The sequence below is a fragment of the Canis lupus genome, chromosome 37 (assembly GCF_011100685.1).
Source record: "Canis lupus familiaris isolate Mischka breed German Shepherd chromosome 37, alternate assembly UU_Cfam_GSD_1.0, whole genome shotgun sequence".
Classification (NCBI taxonomy): domain Eukaryota; kingdom Metazoa; phylum Chordata; class Mammalia; order Carnivora; family Canidae; genus Canis; species Canis lupus.
In genome coordinates this window covers 28404627-28424673 of record NC_049258.1, presented here as the reverse complement: position 1 = coordinate 28424673, position 20047 = coordinate 28404627, and the positions used below count along the sequence as shown (strand labels likewise).

The 20047-nt window shown below is 49.3% G+C and overlaps 1 protein-coding gene and 1 long non-coding RNA gene across 3 annotated transcripts in view; one reads left to right on the top strand and one right to left on the bottom strand.

Annotated features, from left to right (window-relative positions):
* The window catches only part of SGPP2 (sphingosine-1-phosphate phosphatase 2), a 101781-nt gene extending 99529 nt beyond the window's left edge, over window positions 1-2252 (bottom strand). Inside the window, 1 exon segment of the mRNA XM_038585872.1 lies at window positions 2057-2252. Within this exon segment, the coding sequence (XP_038441800.1) occupies window positions 2057-2242 (186 nt within the window). The 5' untranslated portion in view covers window positions 2243-2252.
* Window positions 1515-17131, top strand: LOC119867969. 2 transcript variants are annotated; one of them, XR_005385442.1, is made up of 4 exons: window positions 1515-1672; window positions 7728-7899; window positions 11843-11930; window positions 12586-17131. It is a non-coding gene; the product is annotated as an uncharacterized LOC119867969 (long non-coding RNA). The 2 variants fall into 2 exon arrangements; XR_005385443.1 differs by lacking the exon at window positions 12586-17131 and adding an exon at window positions 12176-12469.
* The last annotated feature ends 2916 nt before the right edge of the window (window positions 17132-20047 follow it).

Below are 20047 nucleotides of genomic sequence, written 5' to 3'. Positions count from 1 at the left end.
AACTCAGCAGAACGTGCTGTTACGTTGAGACTTGGTCCAGGAAGTTCTTAATCATTTCTGCACTTGTCCCGTTTTAAGGAGTGAAATAAATACAGCAAATGTGGGAAGTGAGAATAATTAGATTTGCTGCGTTCTAAAGCCACCCAAATGAAGAAAACACTTCTCTATTGTTTGGAGGGTCTGCAAGGTGAGAGCTCTAAGCGTCTGAGAGCTGATTTCTAGGCTACGGGGAAAACACTTGATTTTCAATATTTACTCCTCAGTTTTAAAAAACCTGTGATCTTTTATTTTGAATTTTTAGCTCTCTCTCTCTCACTATTCATGCTCTATAGTGAGTGAAGCCCTGTTGGGATGGGAAGGGGGGAAACCCCTACCATTTGACTTGCTGAAGCAGCAAGAAAGACAAGTCTTTGCAAGAAATCTGCTTATCTTGCTTTTAAAGGGCAGATTTTATATTGCAGTCTGCGCTCATTTATTCGCAGAATTCACTGAGCTCCCATGTGAAGAAAATAATGAGCACACCAGGCAAGTTTCCTGCATTTTCAGAGCTTACCACCCACTGGAGCAGCCTGGCAATGATCAGATACCACCACCACCCCCAAAGGCATATTTACGTAATGGGATAAATGCCATAGTGAAGAATCATCAGAATGAAAGAGAACCTATAAAAGGGGGAGAGAGACTGGAAGGTGAGCAAAGGGGTCTCTTGAAGAACTGACCTTTGAAAATGAAGGATGAGGGGTTATTTGGAGAAAGAAGGAAAGGCCCAGGGGCCAGCGGCCACAGGGAAGGACAGCTGTTGGAGAGTCTTCCAACTTTCCCCTTAGGCTCTTATGAGTTATCCAGGACAGGTAGGCAATCATTTTCCTTTGGGAACTCTCCCCGTATTTGTAAAATATTAATCTTCCCAAGTCACCTGAAACAAACCCACCTTTAAAAACATTCACTAACCTCTCCTGTATCGAATGCTCCCGTGGGCTATTTTCCCCACCATCACACACCAGTACACGGACTTCTTACCGTGAATGGTTAGCTCCATCTAAGTATTTCATGGCCTGTAGTGAGTGAGGTCCTGTGTTGGGTGGGGGAGAAACCCCTACTCTGCAGCTGGTGCACAGGCTTTTGAAGCAGGTAGAAGTCACCTCTCTGCAAGACCCCTGCTCCTCTTGCTTGTAAAGGGCAAGAGGATCCCTTTGCAGAATTTAGTTCCATTATCAAAGGTAATGCTTAAAACAGTTTGAAAGGCATTAGTGGGAAACTGCGTCCTGCTTCAGCCTCCGGAGTTGGAGAAGCAGGGGAAGCGTGGGGAGAGAGAATCAGAAGGGGCCCTTGCATCCACCTGGGCGCGACGCGGCGTACGGTGCGCACAGGTGTGCGCGGGGACCGCTGTGCCGCCTCCCAGGCAGGTGGCCGGGCCTCACCTCCTACTGTGCCCCACTGTTAAGGCGAGAGGAAGGGGGGGGCGGGTCTCCAACTCCTCTAAAAGTTACTAGGTATCCCACGGGGCAGAGAAGGAACAGGAACAGCATCCCAGGGGGTTTCTCTAGAGCCGCACAGCCCCGCCCTCGCCCTCCCCAGCGAGCTCCGTGGTCCGGGGCCCGCGCTGCGCCGCCCCGCGCAAGCCAGGGGCTTCCCAACTCCTCAGCTCCTGGATCTAGAAATCCCCGCAGAGGTAAGGGCCACTTCCTGCCCCCGAACGGCTCCTCCCACCCCTCCGCGACCGAGGGAGCTGGAGCGGCCCCCACCTCCGTCCGCAGCCGCGTCCTCGGGTGCCCCCCCCCCCCCCCCCCCGGCCGCTGCAGCCTGCCGGGTCCCTGCGTCCAGGCGGCGATGCCCGGGCGCGCTCCCCTAGGCCGCAGCGGCTGCGCATCCGCACTCGGAGGGCGGGGGGGGGGGGGTCCCCGCACAGCTGTTGGAGCCCCGGGCGGGGGGCCGGGGGCCGGGACCCTCCGGGAGCTGCACGAGACCCCCCCTCCGGGCCGCCCCTCCTCGTCCGCAGTTACGTAACCGGCCCTGCGGGAAGCCCCCCCCGGCCCGCGCACCTGGCCGCCGTTACCTGCGGGGCCGCGACGCTCCGCAGCCCGTGCGCCGGCGCCCCTGCGCCCCTGCCGGCCGCCGCGCCCTCCGCGGGGCCCGGGCCGTTGTGGCGGGGACCCTCCTCGGGCGCCGGGAAGAGCCCGCAGCGGCGCTGGAAGCGGGCGACCAGCTGGGAGTCCTGCAGGCTCCGCAGCAGCTCGGCCATGGTGCGCCCGGGCCCGCGCCCCACGCTCGCTCTGCAGCGCCGCCCGGGCGCCCGCGGGCCGGCCTCGGGTGGGGTGGGGTGGGGTGGGGGTGGGGGTGGGGGTGGGGGTGGGGGGCGGGCGGGGCCCGGGCGCCGGCCAACAGGTGCGCCGCGCGGGTCCTAGCGCCGCCCCGCCCCGCCCCGCCCCGCCCCGCGCGCCCAGGTGGCCGCCTCCCCCCGCGGGCTCGGACGGGCTCGGGCGGCCCCGGCGTCGGGCCAGCTGGCAGCGGGGCGCGGCGCGCAGGTGCCTCGGCCGCGCCCCCCGCCCCCCGCCCCCGCGCCCCGTCCCTTCCGGCCGGCGCAGAGGTGCCACCTCGCGGGGGGCCGAGCCGGGGACACCTGCGCCGTCCTCCCTGCGGCGCGCGCTGGGCCCGCACCGACCCCACTTTCACCCCGAGCCCTCCGGCTCCCCGCACCCCGCTCCTGTTTCCTGGAAGAATGAGCCCTCTCGGGAGGATTCCCAAACTTTGTGGGTGTTTTTTTTTTTTCCAAACTGTGATGCAACGTCTCCCCGCAGCCCGACCTCCCTCCTCGACCTTGCTCAAGAACCCGGGAGGTTGACAGTCACCCTGAATCACCCGCTGGGGCCTTCCTTCCCCTGCTCTTGTGATTTGGCAATGGGTGAGCACCCTGGGAGACGGGCGTGGAGGAAACGCTCCCCTTTCCCGGTTTTCTGCGTTGGGAAAGATGCTGCGGCCCCTCCCGCTTCTGCTGCTTTCCTGGCTCGGCCCCGGTGGCGGTGGCGCAAGGGCGCAGGCTCATTCCGACACTTAGACCCCGAGGGAACCAGGGGACGCGCGGGGAGGAGGGTTGGACGTCTCACCGCGCCCTGGCCTGCTTAAGGATCTCAGCAGGAGAGGAGCCTTGGTCTCCCTCCCTCCCTCCCTCCCTCCTGAATCTCCCCAGGGGTGCTGAGGTCCCCCGTGAGGGCTCCTGTGCTTCCTCACAGCGACTGAGACGCACAGTGAACTCAGGCCTCCCTGATCAGCCTGCAGCCAAAGCACAGACCTAGTCCTCTGTCCTTCTGTCTGCGGTGGACAGCAGAAGGCTGCACACTGACTCCCTGGTTGCACAAATGACTATGAACAAACACCGGCCACTTGCCTGTGTATCTGGTTGTCCTTTCAGATCTTTGGGATGTAGCTTTCAAGGATGATTTGGTCTCCCTCACACCTTAGTTTCTGGTCCCATTCCCAGAGCAAGATCAAGGGGACAGAGAATGCCACAACACCTGGGAGTCACTTAACTTATAGAGGAAGCACAGGGCTGCTGTCACAACCCAGGAAGGCTCCTCTCCCCAACGTCACTGCCATTTACAGCCATTGGGACGGAACCCTCTAGTTGAGTTTTAAAAGCTCACGTTTGACTAGCGCAGGGCCTGTTCTTCTTATGTGTTAAAGAAAGAGGCTCTCCCATGAAGACACTTGAGTGATGTATCTCTGACATATTAAATTTCCTTTCTCTCAAAGAAAAGAAGCAAAGCAAGCATGGCACATGTAACATAAAGCCAAAGAATTGCACATTCAGATAATGTCCTTTATCTCCCTGGAGGATCAAGTACTGGCTCCAGCTCCTAGTGACTTGTGATGTCACCGGGTGCCTTAGTTTTCTCCCTGTGATAAACTAATAATCTGCACTTCTTGTTTTGTAAGGCTATTGTGAAAAATCTTTAGATAAGCTCTATAAGGCAACCTGGTGACATGGCCATAGCATTCTGTTTTGCACCAGAGCCACTCAATTTAGGAGGAATCTTCGGGAGGATTTGGCTCTGAATATCTCAAGTGAAACTAAAAAGCCAGTGGCTTCTGACGCTGATCCATATGCTCTCCCCAGAACCTTTCTTTTAAGGCACAGGTTGATGTTCTGAACATAAATTTCCCAACTCATCTAATAAAAATCAATGTCCTCTAGAAGTGGTAGGCTGAAGGACTGCTCTAGCGTAACATTTAGTGGAGAAGTTACACGGTAGCCTGAAGTCATGCATTTAAATTAATAAAGTTGATGCAGGAAAAATAACCTGTAGTTGTTTGGATAATTTAACGCTAGTCATGCCTGGGAGAAATACATTTTGCTGGTTTTTTACCCCCCGCCAGTGTAGAAATCCAGGTATTTGTACTTTGATTAATTGTGTATATATAATAATTACTAAGTGACATATTTTAAAGGAAGAGTGATGGATGTATTCAGTAGGGTAAAGGTTAAGCTGCTATAACAAAGAGACCCCAAAATCTAGTGGCTTAAAGAGCACAGCTATTTATTTCCCTTTCATATAAGAGTTCTAAGGTGAGAAGTCTGGGTTAATGGGAGGCTCCATGAGGCCACCCAGTAACTCAGATTCTTCTCATTTTATTGCTCCACCACCCACTGAGACCAAGCCCAAAGTCACTGTCCTCTTCTGCATGATTGAAACTTGGTTATGGGCACATCTTAAATCCAGTGAGTGTCCTGAGCAGCAGACTATGTTCCACCAGTAAGAACATGGTCACATGGCCCCAGATAGGCTTGGAAATGTCACCTCCAGCAGGGTAGCCTATGTCCAGCTTCCACTGTATTTCAGTGAGAGCAGGGAGGACAGATGTTTTTGGTGGGCAATCAGGCATGGAAATCAAACCAGTGTTGGTTTAAATGTTGTAAAATGTAAATCTGTGTTATAATTCAATCCATAATCTGCCCAATTTTATCTAGCAGTCTGTCTTTAATTTGACACATTCTAAATACTCACGTGCACATACAAATCTTTGTCAAAAGAAAGCACTAAAAATAAGTAAATTCAAAGGGAAAACTGTTATCTCTTTGTGGAACCAAAATGAGGAAGTTAAAAGAAAATGATGTCAAAATGCCTTTTAAATGAAAAACATTGGTATTGATCGTATTATTACATTTTAAATTCTGATTTAGAGTTCTCTCTCTATAGAGCAGGTCACTTCCACATTACAACAAAACCATTCAGTTTTCAACTTGGCGATTATTTCCTAGATCAAGACAGATATCCAGGGTTGGGTTCTGTATTGGTTATCTATTGCTTCATAACCAATTATCCCATTTATAGCAACCTAAGACAGCAACATTTTTAAAAAATTTTTATTTATTTATGATAGTCACAGAGAGAGAGAGAGAGGCAGAGACATAGGCAGAGGGAGGAGCAGGCTCCATGCACCGGGAGCCTGATGTGGGATTCGATCCCGGGTCTCCAGGATCGTGCCCTGGGCCAAAGGCAGGCGCCAAACCGCTGCGCCACCCAGGGATCCCACAGCAACATTTATTGTCTTGAAGTTTCTTTGGGTCAGGAATCCAGGGCCATCTTAACTGGGTCCTCTGGCTCTGGGTTTCTCACAAGGTTGCAGGCATGTCAAGGCTCAACTGAAGGTAGGTCAGCTTCCAAAATCACGTAAGTAGTGGTTGGTAGATTTCCATTCTTTGTGGGCTATTGGCCAGAGGCCACCTTCTCTTTCTTGCCTTAGGGGTCTCTCCATAGGACAGCTCACCGCCCAGCAGCTTCCTTCATCAAAGCAAGCAAACAGAAAATCAGAGAGAGAATCCAAGCAAGACAAAGTAGCCATCTTTCACAATCTGATATTGGAGGTCACACCCCAATACTTTGGTCACATTCTACTTAGTACAACCAAGTCAGTAGGTCCAGCCCACGTTCAAAGGGGGTGGGGATAAGACAAAAATTTAAAGAGTAGGAGGTAAGAATTACCAGCTGCCTACCACAGCTTCTTTACATCTACATTAACTTTCTATCTTCATACCCATAATATCAATCCGTATCATCCCAAACAAATATGATTCATAGCATTGGGCTCAAAGAAATAAGATGCATGTACACACAAAAGAAGGTGCAATGACATGAGAACAATGGTGCAATGGAAGACACAGGACATCAGAAAATTGATTTCTAGTAAAAAAAAAAACTGTACTGGATGCCGGGGTGGCTCAGCGGTTGAGAACCTGCCTTCGGCTCAGGTTGTGACCCCAGGGTCCTGGGATTGAGTCCGTCACGGACTCCATGCAGGAAGTCTACTTCTCCCTCTGCCTGTGTCTATGCCTCTCTCTCTGTGTGTCTCATGAATAAATAGAATCTTTAAAAAAAGAAAACAAAACTATATGTACCACAGCTGAAATTCTCAAATCTGGGATAAGCATTACCTCACCAATCTGCCAAAGTCATAGACACCTTAAAGACAGTTGAAAGCAGAAACTATTAAGTTGGCAAAGAGAAAAACAATGAAACAAATAAAGAAGTCCAAAAACAGATTTTTTTTGGGGAAAAAAAATAACAAAACCGAAAAACCGCTAGCATGACAAAGAATAAAAGGAGAAAACATGAAAGCTCAAAATTAGAAATGCTAAGGAAGAAATAATCATCAAAAGCAGAGGAAATTTTAAAAGTCTTTGGAGGGTACTTCCCATACCCTTCCCATTCCCTCTGAGAATGTAGATGAAATAGAGAATTTCTTAGAAAGAAAAAACTTACTAAAAATTGGCCGCAGTCTAACAGAGCAATTATCACAGATGTAGGTAAAGGGGTTCAAATCCTGCCCCCCATAAAAAGCATTTAGGCTAGATAGTTTCACAGGGAAATTCTTCCCAACCTTTAAAGAATGGACGATCTCAATGCTACTTATTTCCAGAAGAAAGAATTTTTCTAAATTCCCTTATAAAGTCATCATGATATGGATCTCCAAGCTGAAAGAGCACCAGGAGGAAAACAGAAAACTCTCACTTGTGGATAGGGCTCAAAATCTTAGGCTATCCACAGCTGAAACCCAACAGTCCGCTTAAAAAAGAACGTGTGGTGGCTTAAGTGCAATTGGTTCCAGTCATAACGTGAACAAACGTCGTTAAGTAGCAGCGACAACAAAAAATCCGTCAATATTACCGTTGCATTAGTAGCGCTAAGGGGAAAAGTCGTATGATTTGTTATACAGGTTGAATTGTGCCCCCCAGCTCCGAGGATCTCCTAGCACCCAGGACCTCAAATGGGGCCTCATTCAGAAATAGGATGGTGGCAGGTGTGGCTAGTGTGGCACGGGTCCCCAAGCCCAAGTGCCGGGTGTGCCCCTAAGAAGAGGGCTCTGTGGCCCCAGGGAGCACACCGGAGACCGCCCAGGCGGGGGCTGCAGGGCCACGGCTGTTGGGGGCAAGGCCCTGGAGCCCCACGGTGGGCGGGGAGGGCGCCCCTGGGTGCCGGAGGGGCCTGGTCCTCGGCCCCCACGCCCGAAGATCGTCGGAGATGCCGGAAGATTTTCCCCCGACTTACAGAGGTAGCAGATGCTTTCTGCAGGGTGGGCGCTCAGGCCGGCTCCCCGCGGGAAGGCGGAGGGTGAGAGGGCAGGCCGCCGTCGCCCTCGAGCTGCGCGACCTGGCCGCAGAGCCACAGCCGGCTGGCCTCGGCCCGCACCCCCGGTCTAATTTGGGCTCAACACACGTGCTTCCTTGTTAGGAATTTGGATTCCGAGGCCGCATTCGGCATCTGCTGAACTAGAGAGGAGGAAATGCAGGAGCTAGGGCCTACACCAGCCGGCGGGCGACCCTGCCGTGTGCTCCTGAGGACGAGCTGCGCGACGCGGACAAGGCACCCCGGGCCAGGTCTACGCTGTTTCCATCATTATGAGGTTATGAGGTTCCTTTCTTCTTTCTTTCTTTCTTTCTTTCTTTCTTTCTTTCTTTCTTTCTTTCTTTCTTTCTTTCTTTCTTTCTTTCTTTCTTTCTCTCTCTCTCTCTCTCTCTCTTTCTTTCTTTCTTCTTTCTTTTCTTTCTTCTTCTTTCTTTCTCTCTTTCATTCTTGACTCTATTTGAGAGAGAGAGAGCACGAGCAGGGATGGGGCAGGGAGCATGGGAGACAGAGGGAGAAGCAGGCTCCCCACTGAGCAGGGAACCCCAAGAAGGGGGGGCTTGGTCCCAGGATCCTGAGATCATGATGTGAGCCAAAGGCAGCTGCTTCACCGACTGAGCCCCCTAGGAGCCCCTGTGAGCTCCTTTTCTGTGCTACCCATAGATCCCTGGTATCAGATTGCCCATTTCGATCCCTTTTAGCCTCAAGAGGCCTAACTCAGATATCCAGGAATTGGCAGGACATGGAAACTGAGGCTCTAGAGCTCAGATGGGAGCAGTTTCCCACCTGTGTTAGGGGCAGGGCATCACCAAGGCCGCAGTCACTCTTACTGCCATGGAAACCACCGGTCCCCACCCTACTTCCCTAAACCCCCTCCTGTCCCCAGCCCCCTGGGCTGTTAGAGAGGGTGACACAGTCTGGGCTTCCTAGGAGATTCGGGAATTCAGTGAATCTACTGAAAATATTTAACCTCCTAATGAATCAAATTGCTTCCTGGGCTTTGCTGGAAGCCTCGTCACTTTATATGGATTAAACATTCTGAGATACAAGCCAACTTTTGGCACACAACCCTTCCAGAATTTGCAAACTACTACATATGAATTTTAGTGCTAACGTATATCTTTGTACGTACATTATGTAGAGTACCTGAGGATTAACAGGCTTACAGCCTAGAGACCTACCATTTGTTGATAAATTGATCAGGGCCCTAGGCTCCATGGGCTACCTGGCTCACCGAAAGGCTGAAATGTGAAGCACAGAACCCATCTTGTGTTGTTCACGGTGCTACTCTTTTTCTTCTCTCTCACTAATGAAAACCATTTTTCCTCTTTGGACACTTCCAATAAATCACCAAACATAAATTATCTTAGGGGGAAAAAATACCTTTTCAGGTTGGAAGAAACTCTAGCTTAAAACCTTGCTTTAAAAGAAAACATTTAAAAATAAATAAATAAAAAATAATAATAATAAAAGAAAACATTTACAGGTGCTGTTCCTGCAAAGAGGGGGGCTCAGAAAGAAGGCAAACGGTAAGAAGAAGGGCTCAGTCTTGGATTTGCCCCGCGGCAGACATTTGAGGGAGGTCCCATGCGCATCCTTGCATAAGGAAGAATATTGGAGAAGAATTTGATTTCAGCCAGAACTTCTTGGTTTGAATCCAGTTGAATCCAACCATATGATAAAAAATACTTTTTTTCAGTAAGTTTTTTTTTTTTTTTAAGATTTATTTACTTATTCATGAGAGACACACACAGAGAGAGGCAGAGGCACAGGCAGAGGGAGAGCAGGCTCCGTGCAGGGAGCCCGACGTGGGACTCGATCCTGGATCCCAGATCCCGGGGTCACGCCCTGAGCCGAAGGCAGATGCTCAACCACTGAGCCACCCAGGCATCCCTTCCAATAAGTTTTGATGGATTTTGCGCACTTTATGCGGAACAGTGCAAAGTTTAGCATATTATACCTAACTAAAGAACCCGAAGGAAGGGACAGATCTTTTGTGCCGAGCAGTGCTAAGTCAACCCTTCTCTTTGTTTGGCTTTTGCTTTGATAAAACACATCAAAACATCTAATAAAGAAAAGTGAATAGTTTCTTCCAGTTCCATCAGGCTTGCATTGGGGTTGGTCAAGCCCAGGGACTGAGTGCTCTAGCGCAAGACAACAAAATAAAATATATCTGACTCTTCACGGGTGGTATATTAGGGATGGCCATTTTTATTCTTTTTTTTTTTTTAAGATTTCATTTATTTATTCATGAGACACACACAGAGAGAGAGAGAGGGAGGCAGAGACACAGGCAGAGGGAGAAGCAGGCTCCATGCAGAGAGCCTGACACGGAACTCGATCCCGGGACTATAGGATCACGCCCTGGGCTGAAGGCGGCGCTAAACCACTGAACCACCCGGGCTGCCCTTGTCATTTTTATTCTTAAAGAACATTCCCTATGAATATCACTCATGGTTGAGTCCTTTCCAATAACGAGTTTCCTGGACATCTTTATCATACGATTCAATATACAAATTCAGCTAAAGGCACACTAAGGCTGTGTTTATTACATAGACCAGGGTAGAAGCCTACCACTTGGTTATCAAAATTTTAAAGCCTCCAAATAAGCTTCCTGAATCCAAGGAAAGCATTTTTAGCTATAGTTCATGCATATATTCATGAATCATCTACAAGCTGAAAGTTGGTCGGAAAGCTTCACAGATACTCACCTCCAACACAGTCCCTAATAAACAAAGCCAGTCCCGGAATAATACGGAACAATATGTACGGCATTTTGCTACTTATGTTTAGGATATTAAAAGACACGAAACACATATTTGTGTGTGTGTGCGCACAAGAACAGAAGAAGATCCAGGATAAAAACACCCACTTGCTAACGTTCAGCTCCTGGCATAGGCTAGGAGCAAACGGGAACTTGCAGTTTTCACTCTGTGCACTTGGTATTTGTTTGAGTTTTTCCCAGCCATGTATAACTTCCTGGGATTTGAAAGGATTTGTTTTTTTCTTTTAAAACTCCTAACTGGGGGCGCCTGGGTGGTTCAGTCAGTTAAGGGTCCTGGGATCGAGCCCTGAATCGGGGTCCCTCCATGGAGCCTGCTTCTCCCTCTGCTTCTCTCTCTCTCTCTCATGAATAAATAAATAAACCTTAAAAAAAAAAAAAAAAAAAGAACTGGAAACTGATCTCCCTGGGCCAAGATTCATTGTTGGCCACACTTAGCTGAGCTGAGTATCTGCTGTTCTCTCTAGATGGGCCCCATGCTGGGGTTCTCTACAGTTCTCCTCGCTCCGTGTTCTGTTACATCCTTCTCTCATTGCTCATTTCATGGTTGGCTCGGTCCCTGAAGCCTTTGGGTTTTACAGTCATGGCACTTAAATCAAGGAAGGCCGATGCTGCTCCTAAGCAACGCTATCCATTGGGATGCCGTCTCTCAATGGCTGATACAGAAAGAAATCATCATCCCTTTCCTTAAGGCACCTGGATAGAGCCAGGGAGACAGGACAGGCGGTGGTCCCGTAAACCTAGTTAGAAACCTGGCACCCAGATCTTCTCGCCTTCCTCAAGCATAGCTAGTAACAGTCAGTAAACGATCCTATATTTGAATTTCCCTGAAGAGGGTGGAATGTCATCCACGTGGACATTTGTAGGATTTCTATTGAGGGTACGTTCACACATTGGCAATTTTAGTAAGGTTACTGTCTTGCTTAAATAGCCAACCCTTACCTCTCCAGAACAATTAACCAGAGCGCTGATTTGTCATTTTGCTCATCAGCCTTTCTCCTGCTACCAGCCTTCCTTCCTGCTAATTCCCTCTCCCACTGCCGGCGGGGCTAGGAGGCAGAGTGATCTGCATACCCCAGGTTCAAATCCAGGTCTTTCATGTAGTCTTCGGGCAATTCTCTTAACTCTGAGCCCAGCGAGAACCCTCTGTACCCGTGCGGTATTAGTATTTCACAGCCTACCTTTTTTTGAAGGATCACAGAATCTTCTCCAGATCCCCCAATTTTTTCCAATCTGCATTATCACTTTCTCAGCCTCCCCTACGTCACTTGGCTAATTCACCCCACGAGTTGAGATAGAAAGCGTGGAATGCCGCGGACCCGCCGCCTGCCAGCTGCTACGTGGAACACTCGTACCCACTTTGATCTCTGGACGGTGTGTGTTGCCCGTGAGTTCGAGGGTCTCAAGTAGTAACAGCTCCTATAAATGTTTTATGTCTCAGCCAAATACCAGCATGCGGCCTGGTTAACAAGCGCCTGTGGAGACTCACAGATCCCCATTCTGATCACGAACTGGATTCACGGACCATGGTAAGTGCCATCTGTATACATGAGGTCACTGGTCTCGTGGGTCGGCTGAATGGTAGGAAGAATGCGGGAGGGTTCTCTCTGTCCACTGGAGGATCGCTTTCACACAAGTGAGGTCTTAATTCATAAAGAGACAGGAAGTTGTCCCCTCTCTGTCAGGGGGTGCAAAATCCTCTCCCCAGCCTGGGTTAAGGAGTCGACTTCCTTTTCTATACTCGGTTAACCTTCACTTTGGTGGCTGGTTTCAGGGGAGTGGCCCCGCTGAATCTGGGCCAGTGTCATTGACCTATAAATGTCACACACGTCTCATACCAGCCACTGCACAGTAAATAGCCCCCACGTCTGACGGACTTCTAGGAGAAAGTGCCAGCGCCGGAGAGTCCAAGGGCAGGAGTGCTCCCACCGCCGGCCAGTGTCTGCTCAGCTAAACTCATGGGCTTTTAAAATAAAAGAAAATAATAAATGAAATAAAATAATAAGTAAAATAAAATAAAATCGTGGGCTTTTGCTGGACTTGCTGTACGGGAGGAAGGAGGACAATTTTTTTTAGGGGGGGCTATTGAAGTTAATACAATTTTATCTTATAGATTCATGTCTTTTCTCTGTTTTTTTTTTTTTTTTTTTTTTTTTGGTTTTTTTTTTAAATAATACTTCCAAGCTCTCCCTTTCACCACAGGGCTGGAAGCCTAAAAACAGCATTTCTGAAACTCACTCTCACTGGCACAGGGCCTATTTAGAGTCCTCCCATGGGAGATACTGGTGTGATACTGGGTGCACCGTCCTGCTCCTGCGACGCTGGCAGCCTCATGTGGAAGCTTCCAAACATGACAGATATGAGGTTTGGCCACCGGCTTCTGGGTGCCTTGCTGTGAATCACCTACTCCCTATGACTCACCACACAATCCCATGATTCCTTTATTTCCTGATCACCTAAATGCCACCATGTTGCAGCTGGAGTCCCAGGGAAGCCAGTGGTGTAGGTCCAGGCTGAGCCTGAAGGCCTGAGAACCAGGAGAGCCACGCTGTGCGTCAACACTGAACAAACCTTATCTCTAATCATCATAAGAAACTGCAAAGTTTGGAGAAGTTTCTATTACTCCGTCTAAAAGATGAGAACACCGAGATTTGGGGCGGTTAAATCACTGCTACAGAACATAACGTTAACCAGTGGCTGGCCACTGTCATCAATTCGCAAGTGGCCTAACCATCCATGAACAGTCCTGTGCTTCAGGGCAAACACTAGTTTTGTTTCCGCTAAGCTGCTGTCGAGGAGAAGTCCCATTCTGTCCTCTTTCCCAGAAGCCACGTACAAAGTCACTGGGACAGGCGACATCATGTGCTGTGACTTTTAGCGGGGGGTGAGGAAGGCAGGATTGGATGAGTCCTTTCTGCAGGGAGGTCAGGCTGACGAGCAGAGATCCAGAGAGGACACATCAGACAAGAGGCAGAAGGCACAGCACAAAGACAAGCAGGCACAGAACAGTGTGGGTGGAGGACAGGGAGGGATGAAGGGGAAACGTCAGGGCAGAGGTTCAGGGACAAGATGAACACAATGGCCTGAGCAGGATCTGCAGAGGAGGCCCTCACCACGCAGTGTGTGGATGCAGCTGTCGTCACAAGCCACTTTGTTCTAGACAGTAACCCAAACACTTTTCTGATTAGTGAATTTAATTATTTTTTGAAATATTTTATTTATTTATTCATGAGAGACCCAGAGAGAGAGGCAGAGACACAGGCAGAGGGAGAAGGGGGCTCCCTGCAGGGAGCCCGATGGGGGACTCGATCCCAGGACCCCGGGGTCACATCCTGAGCCGAAGGCAGGTGCTCAACCACTGAGCACCCCAGGCGTCCCAGTGAATTTAATTATGAAGTCAGGCTGATAAAATTGTACTAAATACTAACTTTAACTTACAAAAAAATAAGCAGTTACTGAGCACCAGCACAAGCACTGGACTACATGAATTTGTCTTAAAAAAAAAAAATGAAAGTGAAACCAATTGTCCACTTAAGAACTAGGACAGGTCTCCATGCAGTGATTAAATATATTAAAAAGAAGAATTCCATTATGTTTAGAAGCCAGCGCCACTGGATGTTTGTCACATAAACGGGATCTGTTTATTTTAATACAAGTAGTTAGAGGCTCGGTTCATAGGACACAAAGAAAATGGATTAGGATCTTTTTTCCCTCTCTCTCAGATGATGTGGATCTGAATATCTTCATTTAGAAATATAAATGGAGAAGAAAAGCTTCATTGCACCAACTTTAATTAGGTGGACAAATATTATATTAGTAAATCATCCACCTCAGGGGTATTATTTGGTCGAACCCGCGTTGCTTTAGGAGAGGGCAGCGCTTCTGAAAATGATCACGGGGAAGAAGACCGCGTGATGACAGCCACAGAGCTCATAGGGCAGCCGGTCAACTAATGGGTCCTGTAATTGGCACAGAGATCAGCTTCTGCAGATAAGGGAGGAAGCATAATCATGTTGCTAAAAATACACATGGGCGTTGGGCTCTTCAATATCGAGTGGCTCACCCGGCACTAAGCGCATGAAGCCAAGCACACTTGCAAAACAGCTGTGAGGAGGCGCCCAGAATCCGTGAATCTACAGAGAAGCGCGGGGAATCGGGGCTTGGCTAGGCCAGAGGAGGAGAGCAGACCTGGGGACCTGCTAATGGGGTCTCTTTTGGGGACAACGAAAATGTTCCAAAACTAGATCGCAGTGACGGTTGGCAGGACTGTGAATATATTATAAGGCAATAAAGTGTATTCTTGCGATGGGTGAACTTTCTGGTATGTACATTATATTCCAACAGAACTGGTTGGGTTTTTGGGTTTGTTTGTTTGTTTGTTTTTTTAAATCCTTTAAAAAAGAGAATCACAGAGACACCAGCCTACAGCCTTGGTATTTAGATATTTAGCCGCTGACGGCAAACCGACAAACAGCTTGTTGGGCAAAAAATAATCCTGGCTCCGAACAACCACTACCAGTCAGGGTTTGATGGTGCCGAGCCGTCCAAAGTATTCCTAACTCCCGCACCTTCGGTTTTCATTCAACGGGTCCCACTGGGCCCTGAATGCCCTCTGCAGGGCAGGCACTGTGCCACGTAGGAGAGCAACGGCTCCACATTCCCTGCACTCTCGAGACGGGCCAGGTGGTTTCCACGCTGCGTGTCACCGGTGCCCAGGCCACCCCGGGGAGGACGGCCTGTCCCCCGGAGGCCCGCACGGAGGAGGGAGCCATCCCCGTGGGTCAGCCCACTGCTCGCCTCGGGACCCTCCCGCCGTCCTCCCCGGAGCTGCACATTCCCGGCCCCCCATCGACTCGCTGAGTCGGATCCACTGGTGGACACTCGGCCATCGTGGCCCGGGACGCACTGGCCGTGAATCTGCAGTCACGGGGCGCGCGAAGCTCGTTTGAGCGGAACTTGCCGGCAGGGCGAAAGCTCACCAGGAGCTCGGGTCGGAAGGCTTGGGAGCCGCGACGCAGGTGCAGGGCCAGCGTCTGTCCCGGACGCTGTGTCACACGGGACTGCCGGCCCCACCCGCGCGCTTCCTACCTGCTAATGCGGGGCCTGCTGGGAAGGGGCTGCAGAGGGCTGCAGGTTGCACACAGGCACCCCTTAAATCCAGGGTGCAGAGGCGCCTGGGGGGCTCCGTCGGTGATGCACCTGCCTTCAGCTCAGGGCCCCATCTCAGGGTCCTGGGATCGAGTCCCCACTCGGGCTCCCTGCTCTGCCCCACTGGTGCTCTCTCTCTCTCTCTCTCTGTGTCAAATAAATACATAAAATCTTATCAATCAATCAATCCAGATCTAGAGAGACAGAGGAAGTGAGAGACTCGAAGCCGTCCACGGCGGCGTGAAGAGGAAAAGGGGGCACGAAACGCCGGTGGCAGAGCCTCTGAGAGCAGGAAGCAGCCCCGGCTCAGGACCACCGAGGAGCGCAGGCCCCAGGCCTACTGCAGGGAACTGGATTTTGCTAGAACTGCGGGAGCAGCCCCGCTGGCATCAACCTTGTCAAACCCTCGGCAGAAGACCCAGCGCAGCGGTGCCCAGAGGCCTGACACCCCCCAAAACCGGGAGGGGACGATGAACGTGGCTTCAGACGGCTAAGCCGGTGGCGATTCTCACGTGGGAACAGAGGACTAAGAGCGAAGCCGAGCGAGGGGGGACAGGGTACGGGGGCGCCAGCGACGTCCACTCCGCGCGGCAGGAAGGGCCAGAGCGGCCCCCTGACAGCAAGGTCCTTAGACGCCCCCTGAGGACACGCGGAGGCTGGGGTCAGTCAGGGCCGCCGGCGGCGCCAGGCCCCGGATCCCTCTCTCCAAGCCACTGCGACCACTGGGCGGTGGTAGCCAAGTCCTTCTACCCCCTGAGTCCTGGCCACGTTGCCCTGTCTCCGTGTCAGGAGGAAGCAGGTGGGCAAAGGGTCCGGCCAGCTGAGCGTGCTCTGTCCCACGGAGGACGCGAGATGGTTTGTGAAAGCCTGCGGAGAAAACCCCCGCACGTGGGGATTACCGGCCGCGGGCATCCAGCTGCGCTGGTGTAGACCAAGCTGCCCTCCTCCCTGCCCCGGCCGGGGCTGTGTCCCCGGCACCACCTGCACACATCGAGGCTTTCTTCCAAGAAGGGCACAGACAACCACGGCCGCCGAGCAGGCAGCTGGGGAGGCCGAGTCCTCACTAACTCGACAAGTATTTAGGGGCACCTATTTGGGTTAAGGCCCAAATTTACAAAGATGGTGTTGCGTGTGTGCCCACAGATACGTGGGGTGTGGGTGTGTGTGGGGAGGGCGGAGGACACGGGCACGTAAACAATAATTATAGTGAGAACTGCTTTCATTGCCCAATGAGACGTCTCTACCTCCCCACGGACCACACTGTCCTCCTCACCATAGATTCACCAGGCAGATCACAAAAGTGCCTATACTGGGACCCAAGAAAGCATATATTGATCTGTGCTTTTAAAAAAGAGAAAGTGTCTTCATTGGTGGAAAATAAATTTAGAGCAAACTTCTAAGAACTATTGAACTAAGTATGAATCAATGCCGTGAACTAAATCTAGGCAAGAGAAGTCGCTCTCATTTAAAATGCAAAAGTGATAGACACACAGATGCGCAATGCTCTCCAAATGCAGTGTTGCAACCCGGCTCTTTTATGGGAACTGTGACACTGAGTGTTAACTTACATAAGGTTCGCAGATGCACCACCCATTTTAATGTATTTTGGATAAATAAATAAATAAATAAATAAATAAATAAATATTTCAAATATTCAGGCTGTGGTTCATGGATTTCATTCTTGTGTAATGTCTTTATGGAAACAATATTTTTTTCCAAACCATAATTGGATGATATGGAATATGACCCTCGAGCTTATTAGAGAAATGAATTCAGGGACTAATTGTTCTGACATAAACCTCGACTGCTTCACACTAACATAATTAACCAGATGGATTCTGCTCTGACTTTCTAGGCCCTTTACAACTACCGTAGATGTGCATTAGGAGCATTGCTAGCATGCTTCTCTACTCCATGATGCTCTTTAAAGAAATCTCTAAAAATAAAACTCTTTATTAGAATAGCTGGGCATAGGCATCGTGGGGTTGCAATCTAGGTCCTTCTAATTGGCTGCCCCAGCCATCTGCTTACTGCACCATTTTGCCTTCCCTCCCACTGCCGTACTGTGTAAGACAAGTCCTGCTGCCTCCAAAGAAGAGGAATCAGCATCAATATCGATTCATTTAGTCTTTCATTCACATATCCCCTTCGGAGACCATTCCACAGTAACACACTTTTTGGCTCTAGTGGCTCCGTCAGCAGTGGCTGGGCTTCCAAACACTCCGTTCCCGCGGCCTAGCCCGGCCCACAGCTTCGGGCATCGCCAGATGCAGACTGACCTGAGCCCTGCAACTTTGTCTTTTATGACCTGCTTTTTTTTTTTTTTTTTTTTTTTTTTTTTTTTTTTTTTTTTATATGACCTGCTTTTTAAAGTTAGAATATTTTTCACCTGTAATTTGTGCACACAGGAAAACAAGCCCAGAATTCCAGGACACTTGGAGCTGTTCCCAGTGGGTTTTTTTTTTTTCCCCCTAAGAAATTAGAATGCAGCAATGCAGTGAGCATTCTGTAGTATTCATCTTGGTGCAGTTTCTCTTAATGACTTCTACTCCTGGGCATGACCTTGCTGGGTCAAAGGGTTGTGCATTTTTAATTTTGAAAGATATTCCAAAATTATCCTGCAGAGAGATGTCATCAATTCGAAGGCCCTCTAAAGAGCACATGAAACTCCTTTCCTACTCAATTCTGAAACTAAGCACTAGCAATATTTTAAATATTTGCCTATTTGATAGGTGAAAAGGGCATCTCAGGACTTTACTTGCTTCTTTATAAATATAAGGGTTTATTGCCCTAATTTGACTCCTTTGTTAGGAACTCTTTTATCATTTTCCTTTGCTCATTTTTCTATTTTTTCTATATTTTTTCTCAGTTGCTTATGGATTCTTTGTACTATCACAAAAATGGCTCTTTTCCCATAGTATGTATGGCAATTTTTCCCATTTTATCTCCTTACTTTGATGTTATTTTTGCCATGCAGAACTTTAAAATTTTAAACAGTCATGTTTAGCAATGTTTTTCCATTCCGGACTTAATTTGGGTTTTGTAATAGGCTTTAAAGGGTCTTCTATATGCTCATATTGTTTTTAAAAATCCACCCACGTCTTTTTCCAGCACTGTTATTATTTCAGTTTTTAAGTTTAACATGGATCCATCTGGAATTTATTTTAGTGTAGGGGCTGAGGTAGGGATTTCGCTCTCCCAACCCAATTTGCATTTATCTCGCATCTTTATCTACTTGTTATCTATCAAGAGTAGGGTGGTTCCTATAGTTAACTCTAAGGGCGGAGCTGAGACCACAAGGATTCAACTGAACGGATCCATTAACCTGCTGCTCATCCATCCCCTCCCCTTTCTCCTTCTGCATTCCCTTCCCATCTTCCTCCTCCTGCTGCTCCTCCCTCTCTCTCTCTGCCTCTCTTTTCCTTCTCACCAGACTCCTCTTCCTCTTCCTCCTCTACCTCATCTCATTAGATGCTGTCCAAAAGTGAGCACTGATTTTTGCCTTGAAGCTGCAAATTGATGATTATCAAGCTGCAGTGGGATTGGGGAGAGACGCACCCTAGAGGTCTGGGGGGTGGGGATGGGAGGTGGGGGGATGGCCAAATGTAGATTAAAAACAAAGTGAAGAGCCTCGACCCACTGATTTCATTTGTCTCTGTCATAAAGAGACAGAAGCTTTATGTTTACAAAAGGGGGGGATGACTTCCAGAAGAAACATCACTTTCTAGAATACCCGCATCACAGTATCCAACTACATCTGCAGCATTCAGGCAGCCCGAGTGTCGCTGCCTCCTATGTCCCCTTCCCTTTCAGCAAGGCCCTTGAGCGACCTTTTTCTACCAGCTTTTCTCCTTCTGCCCCTGAGGTTTCAAAGTTCTCACTACAAAAGCAAGACCCTGTGACCCTGCTGCCTATCTTGGAATCTTCCAATTTCTTCTATTGTCCAGTTTCCTGACTCAGTGTCCACCTTTGCTGCTGCCTTATGGACTCAACCTGCACTCTGACTCTGACTCTGACTTCAGTATCTGCTGCCATATGAAAAGTTTTTTTTTTTCCTTAGACATTCTTCTTTACTCTTTCTTGTTTATGACTTTTTTTTTTTTAAGATTCAGATTTTTTTTTTTCTATCTTATACTCAAGTGATTCTCAACATGGAGGTGAGATTTTGCCCCCTGCGGATGTTTAGACAATGCCAGGAGATATTTTTGGTTATTACAGTGGGACAGGGGTGCTTCTGACATTGACCAAGAAGAGGCCAAGATGTGACTAATCATCTACAGTCCCCAGGACGGCCCCAGCAACAGAGGACTCTCTAGCCCAGAATGTCAGATTGCCAAGGCTAGGAAATCCAGCCATAACCAGTAGTACAGTGCCTGGAGGGTACTGAAAAACCTGAAGACCAGTGGTCATCATTTTGGTGTTTACAATGACTGAACGACTGGAGCTGAGGATGCGCGACATCCTGGGGCACTACCCAGCCCCATGTGCAAAGAGCAGA